A 14,202-nucleotide genomic window follows, 5' to 3' on the forward strand; every position below is an offset into this window, starting at 1 on the left:
GACCGCTCTTCAGCGAGCGGACATTTTTACGACACCTCTGCCGAAGGATCGTTTTAAAACTCTCGCATCTCTAGTATAGGGTTAACGAAGCGCTCAAACGGCGAGAGTGTTAAGGACGATTAGTTTTCGCGCTGTTCGAACTTTCACGATAGGAATGCTGACACGAGGTCGGCACGAGGTGGGCCGGGATAGGCCAAACCACCCCTCTTATCACCTGTGCCCCTGCTCCGAATTCTGTCGCGGACACGAAATACCGACGTGCGAGTGTATATCGTCTTCAGAATAAACGCGACTTTCATACACAACGGTCTGATTTCTCTGTGCTACCCTATCTCTCACCAACCGTGCGTTCCCAGATTATCGCAACAGAAATATTTCCTAACATTTAAAGACGACGCGAGTGGTTATAGACACGTATATTTTCTAAGACAGAAATCTCAAGTGTACGAAAAGTTTAAAATTTTCGAGAAGATGATATTTAATAAATTCGGGCGCTCAATTAAAATCCTGAGATTGGACAACGGCCGCGAATTTTGTAATAAACAAATGGACGAATATCTCGCATCGCGCGGTATAAAACGGGAGACAACCACGCCGAACATCCCGGAGCAAAACAGGAAAGCCGAGCGGGATAACCGCACAATCGTCGAAAGCGCGCGCACAATGATTCATGCGAAGAACTTATTGCCTCTCCCTTATGAAAAAGTAGTACTGGTTTTAATACTGGAAAAAGTATTGGTGAAAGTACTGGAGACATAAGTACTACTAAATTCGACCATACTGACTTCGTCAGTACTCCTTCCCAGTACTCATCCAATACTCATTTAGTACTCCCTTCAGTACTTCTTCTAGTGTACTCCCTCCAGTACTCCCTCCAGTACTTTCTCCAGTACTCCCCCCAGTACTCCCTCCAGTATTCTCCCCAGTACTCCCTCCAGTACTCCCTCCAGTACTCTTTTAGTACTTATCGAATACTCGTGGGATACTAACGTGTGGTACAGGCGCAGTAGGGGAGAGTGGGCACCCTTTTGAACCACGTTTTTTCAAATCACATTAAAAATGGTTTTTAATAACTTCATTATAATATAAATGAAACTATTCGATGTTTAATATAATAAACTTTGTTTGTAAATAATTTAAGAAGTAAATTTTCAGAAATATTTTGCAAAAATAATGATATTTCGAAATGCTGCGTTTGTCACAGTGGACCCCACGCGTGGGGTCGATCGAGCCATAGCGTAGGGTACCCTGTGACATGTAATGTGAAAGGTAAAGTATACCCTGTGACACGTAGTCTATTAACTCTTCTCTCTACAAAAAGGAAAAACCAAGACTGTGCTAGAGAACCAATTTATCAATAATCGTGTCATATTTGTTTCATCAGATGACCTAAGAAATTGAAAACTGAAAACAAAGTCCTTTAACCTCACTTTTTGTCGTAACCTAGCAGAGATCAACGAATATTGCCTCACAGCGACTTGATTACATGTGATCTGTAACTAAAGGGTGAAAAAAAAAGAAAATAAAAGTGTGGACATGATTATCGATGGTAATTATTTCATTTTATAGGAAAATTTAGGCACTAACATTTACTATTCCGCGATCGAAACACACTACGGAAACTCTCGCTGTCACGTAGGTAGGTTAGGTAGTTCTGTAAGCGTAGCACAGAGGACCCCATCAACCTGCGTCACATTGGACCCCACTGAACATCGATATTATTTATCGCAAATATTTCAGATACAGAACAATTAAACGTTTTTGTGCGCACGTTGGTATTGAACCTAGATCCCGACGAACGTGTCTTATGATTTTTTTTTAACTGTAGAATCCCTAGAAATCCATATTATACATATCAAAAAGTTATGACAAGTAAAAATTTACTTTGCAAGGCTCCAATTACATATCTGCCTTTAACTAAAGTATATATGCTTATTTCGGCATAATTTTTTGATGGAAGTTATATATTTTGAAAACGAAAGTTTTTATACCCACCGTCACTATTTTGCAGAACGTTAGTACAGAAAACTCGCACTGTCACATTGGACCCCGTGGCTCAAGGGAGCCCACTCTCCCCTACTTGCGCAGTACTATCCAAGTAGAACAAAAAGTCAAGATGATATCAAAATAACGTTATATTGATAGTTTAGTGTGTTAATTTAGTATTTTATTAATTTAATATTTCCAAGATACGTTACGAAAAAGTAGTACTAGCAATCAGTACTCAGTACTGAGTGATCAGTACTCGTAGTATATATTGACAGTATTAGTATGTTAATACTCATGAATATTGCAGAATGGTCAGTACTGTGCCTATTAGTTCTTACAGTACTGGCAGTACTATCATGATAGTACTCCGAATATTAATCTGATAAAGTACTGACCACTTCAATACTTGAAGTACTAATGAGTATTATTGCTTGTAGTACTGCCAGTACTGTAAGCACTGACAGACACAGTACTGACCATTCTGCAGTATTCATGAGTATTAACATACTAATACTCTCAATACTACGAGTACTGATCACTCAGTACTGAGTACTGATTGCTAGTACTACTTTTTCGTAAGGGTCTAAACCTGTGGGCAAAGGCAGTAAACTGCGCGATTTATGTTCTAAACAGAACCGTGTGGTCAAGTGACAGAGTTACACCATACGAGATGTGGGTGGGGAAGACTCCAGATCTGAGTCACTTGCGAATCTTCGGTTCAGAGGCGTTCGTGCACATTCCAAAACAGTTTACGCAGAAACTCGACGCTCGTGCGCGGAAGGTAATCTTTGTGGGTTACAAGGACAATTCCGCAATTTACTGACTGTATGATCCCATGACGAAAAAGATGAGTGAGGCGAGAGATGTCATTTTCAACGAGTGAATTGGTAAAGTATCTACAAAGATGGAACCGCAAGATGAAAGCGAAAAAGAGATAGTGCTTCCGGTAACCGGGGAGGGGCAGGATGAAGAGAGCCAGAGTGAGAAGAGAAGGAGACACCGGAGAGCGCAGCTGCTGCGAGAGCGGACACTGCAGTACCGGTAGCAGCAAATCCTCAAGTTACTCCGCACGCACTCAGAGATCGGTCGAAAATTAAAATCTCGATGAGATTCAATGCGGACGTAGCCGAGTATATGATTCCCAATACATGTAAGGAAGCAATGGATAGCACAGAAGCCACGCAGTGGGCAGACGCTGTAGAAGACGAACTAAAAGCACAAGAGGAAAATCATACCTGGACACTCGTACTGAGAACTCCGAATATGAAGACGATCGACTCCAAATGGGTTTTTCGAGTGAAGACAGACGCAAAAGGAGGGTCACATCGATTCAAGGCTCCACTGTGCGCAAGAGGATTCTTGCAACGCGAAGGAATTGACTACACCGATACGTTTGCTCCAGTAGTCAGGTTGTAACCGAACACGGCTAAGTGACGGCTCAGATTCGCGAATTATATGACTCTACTGCCCGGTCGCCACTCGGTTTAACCAAAATCTACCGAGAAGGTTTAGCTTTTATTTCTCGTTAACTTATACGAACGATATCATCGTAGTTACTATAAAATCTCCCGTTTATGCGGAGGAATTATCGTATCGTTCGTAAGTTACTACAGAATTAAGTAACGCTCGCGTAAACGTAGTATAGGTTAGATTACCGATTTCTTACAAATTTTACATAAAACGCAAGATTCACTTATGGGAGTTTTCCAGCAAGCGACACAAGTCGACACAGGTATCGTTTTGTCTTTGTTACTTATTGCCAAAAAAGAAAGATAGAACGACGTTTGTGTCGGCTTGTGTCACTTGCTGGAAAGCTCCCTATGTATGCAAGTTTAACGCCTATTGAGTTAATATGAAATAATTTTCCTAAATGTAAAAATAACACGATGTTATATGTGCGGTTTGGCGTGAATATATATATGTACATATATGTGTGATTTCTGCCCAGTGCTCTGAATGTTATGTGATTTTTGCCCAGTGTTTTATGCTTTGATAGAAGGAACGTGAAAAAGAGCAGGAAAAGGAAAGAACGCTAGCGGCGAAGCAGATAGAAAAGAACAAACAGAAGAGACAGATTCAAGCTTTGTCTTTTAATCTGGACGAAGACGAAGATGAAGCTGAGATGTCTTCTGACGAAGACAATGCCGAAAAATCCCCGCAGTCAGAAAATGTGCAATCTGATGGCTCCGCGATTAAGAAGATTAAGAAAAATCCAGATGTAGATACAAGTTTCTTGCCAGATAGGGAAAGGGAGGAGGAGGAAAATAAACTTAAGGAAGAATTGAGGCAAGAATGGGCTAGAAAACAGAACGCATTGAAGGGAGAAGAAATTGAGATCACATTCAGTTATTGGGATGGATCTGGCCATCGTCGGAGTGTTATAATGAAGAAAGGTGAATGTCTTAGTGATTTAGAGAATTTTTAAGTTATTAAAATACTCCAGTGTCACTTTTGGAGTAATTGGCGTGGTATATAATGTTCTACTGCATAAATTAAATTTTCACATACAGGTAATTCTATCTATCAGCTTTTTCAGAGATGTTTAGAAGTTCTGAGGCGTGAATACAGCGAGCTTAAAACAGTAATGACAGATCAGTTAATGTATGTCAAAAGAAGGATCTTTCTTATATTACCGCACCATTATACGTTTTACGATTTTATTGTAACTAAGGTAAAGATACTAAATAAAACTATGAAGCAATATCACAATGTTGGCATGTTATTTTAATGTATGTAATATTGCAATTAGGCACGAGGAAAAAGCGAACCTCTGTTTACATTTGACGTTCACGATGATATTCGTGTTATGCACGATGCTTCTGTCGAAACCGAGAAATCACATACCGGAAAAATTTTACTTAGGTATTTATCATTAAAAGAATACTTTGTATAATTCTCTTTTATGTTATTTCTCATTAGATCATGGTACGAGAGGAACAAACACATTTTTCCAGCGAGTAGATGGGAACCTTTTGATCCAACGAAAAGTTACGACAAGTATACAGTGTCGGATAAAAATATGAAGAAAGATAAAATCTGATAAACTTAGATTCAACGAATTGTCCAATTTCGTTTAAAGAATTCAGATTCAAAGCCGATCGTTACCTCCGGTCACCTATTCGGCGGTTCCGTCGTCGGTCTCGCTGTCTCCGCTCGGGCTGTCGAATTCATCTCTCTCGGCTGGCCTGGTATCTCGACCATAACTCGTCATTACACTTGGTAGATCAAAAGGAAATCGCGCTTGTATACTCCTCCTATTCTGGGGAATAGGAGTTACTACTCTTATAACAGTAATGGTCAATATACCACAAATGCATAAACATTCGGCCCGAATATTACTATATGTCTATATTTATGTGAAAACGAGTGTGTCATCGGAACCGGTAATCGGTTAAATGTAATTGTCATTACACGTATATCGCACGCAAATGTTAAATCATGGATATGAAAGAAACCATAACGAAGTCGAATGTCTATCAACGAAAAGAACATCTCCTTACGGAATGCAACGGGCTGCCCCGCAAAAGGAAAACTAATCTATTTTCTTTTATTTATACGGCCCGCTGGCCGTCGCAATTACCCATCGCATGGGTCCGTCGCTGCCTCTACTCGCCTTTATCCATCGCTTAGGTGCATGGTCAGCTCCTTTGACTGCTCGGAAGGGGGCGGTTGCAAGGTATGACTCACTGCGAGTGTTTTTAGCGATAATCACCATGGAAGATTGATGGTAATTGTGAGCGGGTGATAATGATCAACGAGCGATTGCAAGACAACGTGGTACACACCCAATATATTTTCTGTAGTATACGAAGAAGAATCCAAGTTACATAGATACATGAATTTAGTGTGTATATATGGAAGCATAGATACGTATCGCGTGTCGATAGAAGCGCAGTATATCGATCATATCGAATCGAGATCACAAGCTATGATTGGACAGTTTCAACATCCCCACTTGAACTCGAGTCTTAACGAAACAATGCTAATTATTTTTCAAACCCATACCCTCACGACATAAATTATTCTTTTCGCTGAAAACTCTTTTAGTCAAAGAATCTGCAATCATTTCACGTGTATTCAAATAATGCAAAGAGACAACTTTATCATTTATTTTTCTCGAATGAAATGAACTCTAGTGTCTACATGCTTCAAACGCGCCCGATATGCACTATTTTTGGCGGATTTGATTGCACTCTGATAGTCCGTGTATATCACTGTAGGTTCTTCGACCAACTCCTCCTTGATTTCCTTGAGTAGATGACGAAGCCAGATGGCCTCTTGAGCTGTTGCTGAGACTGCCATGTACTCTGCTTCGTTGGTAGATAAGGCAACTGATCTTTGCCTCTTGCTATTCCATGTTATTGCTCCACCTTGCAATATGAAGTCCCCTGTCGTCGACCTTCTATTGTCGGTGTCGTCGGCCCAATCGGCGTCGCTGTAGCCAATCAGGTTGGAGTTACCATCACGTGAATACTCTAATTTATAGTGGATGGTTCCTTTGAGATATCGATAAACTCTTTTCAACGCTGTCCAGTGTGGTTTGCCCGGGTCGTTGGAGAAGCAACTGAGCGTCGTGATTGTACAAGCTATGTCGGGCCGAGTGCCTTGGCATGCGAACATAGCACTTCCTAACGCTTGTCTGTATGGAATCCGCTCCATCTCTGATCTTTCCGCTGTCGTCTTCGGTGACATCTCCTTGCTTAATTTTTGATTCGGATCGAGGGGTGTCATCGCTGGATTTGCGTCCCACATGCTGAATCTCTTCAGTATTTCTTGTACACTGACTGGTCGATTGAAATTTTGCCTTCCTTTTGATTCCTGATGACTCTCATCCCCAGTAGACTGCTAACTGGTCCCAGAGCCTTCATTTCGAATCTATCATGTAACTTCTTCTTGATCGTGGCCTTCATGGACTTATCATTCGTTGCAAGGAGCAAGTCGTCGACGTAAACGCATATAATTGCGATTTTTCCCTTGCGTATATATATATATATATATATATATATATATATGTCGTAGTCTTTTCGTTATATTCGTCATTTCATGAAATACCTAGGCACTTCCAGAAACGTCGACGTTTGGTGAAACTTATTCAAATTACTTAACGTGCCTAGGTAGTTCGTGAAATGACCACCCGGCGCTTCGTGATAAATACTCATATACGTCATCTGACTAATTTCACACTTCGATGTTTCATGTAATGCCTGGCATATCGTAACACGTCCTAGAGTCAAATACTTATTCTACAACAACAGGTTATTAATGAACAGACTTGATACACTTTAACGTGGATAGTATTTAATAGAATTTCTTGCCATTAACAAATTTTATAAGAATTTTTTTAAATAATATTAAATTACATTCATAATAATAAAGTATAAATAATCATATTATTTCGTCAATTTTTTAAATTAGCCAGATTTGAAAATTATTTATTAGCACATGGTCCACTTTTATGGCACCGTGAGTTGCATTGAAGCTTGGACTTAAAGCACAAACACCGGTTCGTTTGACATTGAGTCTTCGATGGCTGACACGAACATTTAACAAAACCTTGTCCTTTAAATAAAGATTGTGCAGCAACTGTTTCTCGGAGTGATATAAATGTATTTGAGTTGACCTGCTCAATTTTGAGAAAATTTGATGATGCTTTCTTGAGATCGCATTTATTAAACCAAGATTTTATTAAACCTGCAACCGTACCAACTTGATAGACTTCATTTTTAAAGTCAGTAATTACCGCAACGATATTTTGTGGATCTCCTGGACTTCGATCAACTTTATCTACATTGACTAGTACACAATCACCAACAGTTATATCTGGCAATATTTTTTTAGTTACGGTTAACATTTTTTCAGCTTGAGTTTTAATACCATTGTATGATTGGACTTGGTTACAATCGATATTTTTCGCTGAAATACACAAATGACACAATCCATTTTTCCCCATACATGATAAATGAATCGGCATAGCACACGTCTGGCAACGGTGATTCAGATCAGAAACATTTTTTTGGCAAACAACACATTCTTCCGGAGTCGTCATCTCAATCGCTGCAGCCTCAGTCAAATCAGACAAATCGGTACTTACATTATTATTATTATTACTATTATTATTAAGATTATTATTATTATTGTTGTTAATAACGTCATTCGATTTAATAATTACGTCGGCGTCTGCTAAATTTAGCTCGTCTTCATTTGAATCAACTGTCAATCCATTAGAATTAATTTCAATTTTTAAATTATTCAGTTCTTCTTCTGTAGCCACTGACGATAGAACATGCTGAGGAAGATTAGTTGAAGCAAGTCCTAATTTTGGATCACTACCAAAAACTTATTTAAAAGGACTTCTGCCGATCACCCGATGCAAGGAATTATTTTTTTGCCACTGAACGAAGTAACAACTTGTAGCCCAAGAAGTTGAATGATTATCCGTCATCCATGCGCGAAGCATATTTTCAACATCTTGGTTTGCTCTCTCAACACTACCCTGACTTTGTGGATGCCGAGGTCTGCCATGAACAATATGCAATTGCGGCCACAGAACTTTGAATTCTTCTATGACTTTATTTACGAATTCGCGTCCGTTATCACTTTGCAGTATTGCTGGAGCACCGAATTGTAAAAATATCTTGATGAGTTCGTTAGCCACATCTACTGCCTGTTTGGCTTTCAAAGGTCTGAGACATAGATATTTAGTAGCATCCCAGATAGCCAAACCTGAGCAGCAGATTCCAAGCAGAGTCTGCATTAAATTTTTGGTATCAGAAAGGCAACAAATTGCACGCGGAAACTGCTCTATCAGACGATGTTGTCAAACTGTAGCCAGAAATGCGACAGAGCCTGCTGACAGGCAATGTGAGCAGATTAGCAACAGAAACCGCGCAGAGCCTGCACACATACTTGGCAGCAGATTGACAACAAAGATCGAGCAGAGCCTGCGCGCATGACTTGAAAACAGAGTGGCAGCAAAAACCGAACAGATTCTTAATTAAGAAAGATGCATGGTAGCGCATCTTTCCGTGATAGTTTGCAACGACGCCACTAAGCGGCGCATAATGGTAAGACGAACTCGTAAGTAAATTTCAGTTGAGGGCTAATATAAGCAGGCTTTCTGCGAAGCAAAATCATGATATCCGCGAGACATATCTTTGTCAGCAATACAACGCAAGGCTCAACCAAAATTGCTGCAATGATATAGATATGCAAAATAATATTTTCCTAAGTAAGATGTAAAGTATATTGTGTGTAATGTATATTTTTCAAATATTAAAAAAATCTTTCAAACGTGAAACAATTATTGCTGATTGGGTTAAACATATTTTATTTTTCGAAGCAATATTTCTGATAGAAAGATTTTACAAATATTATTGTATATATTTATTTGCAATTTTTTAAAAATATTTTCGAAAATATTTTTCTGACATAATCTGGCGGACATAGAAAGATTTAAAAAATATTTTTGTGAATTATTTTAATCTTCCTAAAAAATATTTACAAAATATTTTGTGCTGTATGGGTATGGACAAAGTCTGCTCGGTTTTTGCTGCCAATCTGTTCTCAGGTCGAGCGCGCAGGCTCTGCTCGGTTTTTGCTGCCAATCTGCTGCCAGGTTATGTATGCAGGCTCTGCGCGGTTTCTGTTGGCAATCTGCTTACATTGCCTGTCAACAGGCTCTGTCGACAGAACACGAGCTTAATGCGGACACAGATGGCTATGGTTTTGGTGTGGGATTTTGATCAAATTTGTTGCCAATCTGCGCGCATTCTGCTAACATTTTGCTATCTGGGATGGTCTTGATAATTCAATAACCATCTGTACTTTCCATCAGGAATCGACTGAAAGTCTATCAAGTCTACCTGTCCTCTAGTCATGAAACTTTTTGTTAGAATTGGCTTCACGACCACTTTAGCGACAGTTCTACCTTTTTTCATTTGGCATGTTTTACAACATTTTAAAAAAAGTTCTACACATGGTCGCGGAATAGAACAGCTTTGCTTAATAATGTCCATCATTTTGTCTCGAGATTCATGGCCACAGTTTACGTGAATGTCAAGTAATAACCTGTCGAACACATTCTCCTCAGGTGTTAAATAAATAAGTTTATCATGTTTTTCAGATTTTTTGACCACCAATACATTGTTATCTACCGTGATGATGTCATACTTTCTCAATAGATAGTACTCTCGACGAGTTTTGGTAAGTGCTTTTTTATTTATCGCTGTGATAATTTCATCAGCAATCTACAAATTGAATAAGAAAACTGTTAGTTCAGTAAGAGTTGTCCTAACCTCAAAAGTATTTAATATGAGTACTTTGATCTTATATTTACCTCTTTTAATTGAGCTGAAGTATATGGTCGTTTACCAGGTTGTTCCTCATAGTATTTATTGTATTTTTCGATAAATAATTCTTTACTCACTATATCTTCCATTTCCAAAATAATTAATTTTCTCGAAGCACGTGTTACGATATGCCAGGCATTACATGAAACATCGAAGTGTGAAATTAGTCAGATGACGTATTTGAGTATTTATCACGAAGCGCCGGCGCCGAGTGGTCATTTCACGAACTACCTAGGCACGTTAAGTAATTTGAATAAGTTTCACCAAACGTCGACGTTTCTGGAAGTGCCTAGGTATTTCATGAAATGACGAATATAACGAAAAGACTACGACATATATATATATATATATATATATATATATATATATTGTTGCGCTTCCCGCGTCGCTCTATCACACATTCACACTCACGCGCTTGCACTCCCGACGCTCGCGGAAATAAGGGAAACACTGCGGATATAAAGGAAAACAATCTCAATGTTTATTAACGTCGCGATACAGAAGAGCGTGGACACACGTCCGAACGGTCCAGCAGCTCAAGACAAAATCCCGTCAGTTGTTGTTTAAAATCAATCAATACAGCTCGTTGCTAAAGACGTTTCGCATCTTGACGAAAAGACGGCTCGTTGCACGCTTCAGCTCGGAGTTCGAGAGCATACCGGGCGGCATGCACGCAACAATATATATATATGCCTTGATCGAGTTCCCCCGTAGCCCTTGGCGGGGGAACAGTTCGGTTAGATAAAGGGAAGAGCAGAGTGTTTGGAAAAGGGTGATAGGAAGGAGAAGGATGGAGGAGGAGGAATGGAAGGCGTGAAGAAGGTGGAAAGGAGGTGGAGGAAATGTAGGTGAGAAAAGAGGTGGAGCAGAACAAGAGAAATCGGTAGGAGAAAAGGAGCCCGAAGAGAGAGGTTATGGTTGACGGACAACAGATGTAGGGAAGGGAGCAGGTCTCAGGACGAGAAGGAAAGGAGGTGAATGGACAGGAGTGGAAGGCGGAGAGGAGCAGACAGATGCGGCAGCTGTGGTGGAGGCGCGGAGGAACGTGGATGCGGAGGGTAAGACCGTATGTAGGGGAGTCGATAAGGTGGAAGATAGAGGTACCGTCGGAGAGGACTTGCAAAGGAGCAGGTTGGCAGGCCCTGGCGATGGAGGAGATGGCACAAGAGGCGAGAGCGGCAGAAAAGATTAAGGCGGATGCGCAACACGCGTCTTCGCAACGTGTATCAACGGACAAGCGGTGAGATCGAGAGATCGAAGGAAGGGATCGATAGAGCGAGGTGATCAGGCAAGAAACGCATGTGGTGGCAGTAGAGCGGGCGAGTTGTGAGACGAAGCGAACGACAGTAGAAAGTAAGCGGTGAAGCTGATTATTGAAAGAATTGTTTCGGAAGGATTAAAGGTAAAGGTAGAGGTGAAAGAGTTAAGCAGGATAGGTCAGAGGGAGAGAGAGGGCGGGAGAGGAAAGCAGAGTAAGGGAGAGGAGAGTAATTAAATGTGCGTGTTACAGATAACCAAAGAAAAATGGAATGCAGAGGGAAGATAATAATAGAGAAGGAGGCGGTGGAAAAGATAGTGGAAGAGAAAGTATGGAAGATGATAAAGGAGGTTAAGGAGGAATGTAAAAGAAGAGAGGAGGAGATGAAGGAGGAGGTAGAGGGATTGAAAAGAAAGGTGGATAGGATGGAACAGAGCAGTGGCAAAAGGAAGAGGGATGATAGTGAAGAGAGTAAGGGTAAGGCTGGTAAGAGGAAATGGTGGGTGGAGGAGTTTGAAAGGAGCGACAACGAGAAGAGAAGGAAGAATGTGATAATAAGGATTGAAATGGAGAGATGGGAAGGAGAGGAATCAAATTGGGAGAAGGTGAAGGAATTGTTTGCGGATGGATTAAAGGTGAAAGTGGAGGTAAAAGAGGTAAGTGTGATAGGACAGAGAGGGGACTGGTTAACGATATTAGTAAAGATGGGAAGTGAGGAGGATAAGTGGAAGGTTTTGGAGACAAGGAGAAAGGAAGGGAGTAGATTAAGGGTGAAAATGGACGAGGATAAATCAGTGGAGACGAGGGTAAGAGAAAGAGAGGAGAAAGAAAGGAGAAAAGAAAGGAGAGAGGAGGAAAGCAGGAGTTGGAAGGGGACTGAGGAGGACGAGATTACGAAAAGGATGGAGGAGAGTCTGTTGATGGAGTCAGGCGAGGATGAAGATGATAGGAAGAAAAGAGAATAGGAGGACTGTGGGATAGCAGAGAGAGACGAGGGGAGATAGAGAGAGAAGAGGAAGGGAGAAGGAGAAAAAGGTAAGAGCGTAGGATTAATAGCTATATTTACAGAGTAAGGACGGTGAAAGAGGGAAGGAAGGAAGGTGCCGAACGTAAGGAGGAGGTGAGCCGGACGAAAGTGAGGAGACCCGCCGGGAAAGAGAGAGTCAGAGGGATGCGGAACTGGAGGAAGTGGAGGGAGAGGGCCAGAGGGATGCCGGATGAAAGGGGAGGGGAAAAGAAATATGATGTTAGGTCGCATATGGCCAGGTCGGGTCGAGACGGGTATAAGTGTAAAGGGTTGGGTACGTCCCTGTAAAACGCTATGTGATGGATAAGAGGAGGTGTGGAAGAAGATTTTAAAGGGTTGGGTACGTCCCTATAGTAAGAAACGCCCTTTAAGACCCCTTTGGGGTAAATAAAGTACTATTATCTATCTATCTATATATGCCTTGATTGACACTTGACTTGACAAATCCGATTTCAGTGAGAGCAGCGTCAAGCTTGCGATTCCATTCGTAACTGCCCTGCTTTAGCCCATAGAGTGTTTTCTTGAGACAGCATACCAATGACTCATTTCCCTTGACGACGAAACCCTCGGGTTGCTCCATGAATATTTCCTCCGTCAGGTCTCCTTGTAGGAACGCTGTGATCACATCCATATGGTCCACGTCCAAGTCATATTTGGCTGCAAGGGCGAGTAGAAGCCTAATAGATCCGTACCTCACGACTGGTGAGTAGGTTTCTTCATAATCAATGCCTTTGACCTATGAGTAGCCTTTAATGACAAGACGAGCTTTGTGTCGTTTAATTTCACCGTTGGAGTTTTTCTTCCTCTTGAAAACCCATTTGCTCTTCAAGGCCTTTCGATCAGCTGGTAGCTTGGTTAGTGTCCATGTACCATTTTCCATGAGAGATTTGTATTCTTCGGCCATAGCCTTTTTCCATTCAAATCTATCAGAACTTTCGAAGACTTCCTTGATCGTAACTGGATCAGTCAAGGTCTCATCCGTTGCCTTGTAGCTCACGTAGTCAAACTTCCTTGGTGCTGGTTTTCTCGATGAACTCCTTACTTGCTCGGCGGGTTTCTGGAGTGGCGCGGTTAGTTGGCGTTTGTCATCTCCGTTATCGAGTTCCGACTTTGCATCACTTTCCGACGAAACGGTTGACAGGGAATCTTCTTCTTTGGGCAGTGCCCCCACTTCATCGACAACTTCTATGTCGTTGACTGGAATGCTGATCTCGCCCTTCATTTTCTTCTTTTCAGGTTCCCTTTTCTTGCGATCACCTTCCAGAAAAACGACGTCTCTGCTCTTGATTACCTTTTGTGACGATAACTGGTATAGACGATAGCCCTTACTTTCTTCTAGGTAACAGAGGAAAATGCATTCTTCTGATTTCACGTCCCACTTGTTCCTCTTCTCCTTTGGCACATGAGACATGGCACGACATCCAAATACGCGTAGATGTGATAAATTTGGTCTCTCACCAGTCCAAACCTCTTCTGGAGTCTTATGTTGAAGCGCCCTCGCTGGAGAACGGTTTATTAAATAAACCGCAGTCGACACTGCCTCTCCCCAGAAGCTAATGTCTAGCTCTGCATCGGCTAAG

The 14,202-nt window shown here is 41.2% G+C and overlaps 2 protein-coding genes across 2 annotated transcripts; one reads left to right on the forward strand and one right to left on the reverse strand.

Moving 5' to 3' along the window:
• Positions 1 to 6,096: 6,096 nt before the first annotated feature.
• Positions 6,097 to 6,741, reverse strand: LOC139784044 (uncharacterized). The gene has a single exon (XM_071723211.1). It carries the CDS (start codon positions 6,739 to 6,741, stop codon positions 6,097 to 6,099), a length of 645 nt encoding a protein of 214 aa, XP_071579312.1.
• Positions 6,742 to 7,016: 275 nt separating this feature from the next.
• Positions 7,017 to 13,027, forward strand: LOC139784045 (uncharacterized). Its single transcript, XM_071723212.1, has 3 exons — positions 7,017 to 8,502; positions 8,594 to 8,670; positions 10,112 to 13,027. The coding sequence occupies exon 3, from the start codon at positions 11,862 to 11,864 to the stop codon at positions 12,558 to 12,560; it is 699 nt and encodes a 232-aa protein (XP_071579313.1). The 5' UTR covers positions 7,017 to 8,502; positions 8,594 to 8,670; positions 10,112 to 11,861; the 3' UTR covers positions 12,561 to 13,027.
• Positions 13,028 to 14,202: the final 1,175 nt, after the last annotated feature.

This window comes from Temnothorax nylanderi, unplaced genomic scaffold, assembly GCF_030848795.1.
Source record: "Temnothorax nylanderi isolate EJ_2023f unplaced genomic scaffold, tnyl_v1.0 TNYL_tig0576_pilon, whole genome shotgun sequence".
NCBI lineage: Eukaryota > Metazoa > Arthropoda > Insecta > Hymenoptera > Formicidae > Temnothorax > Temnothorax nylanderi.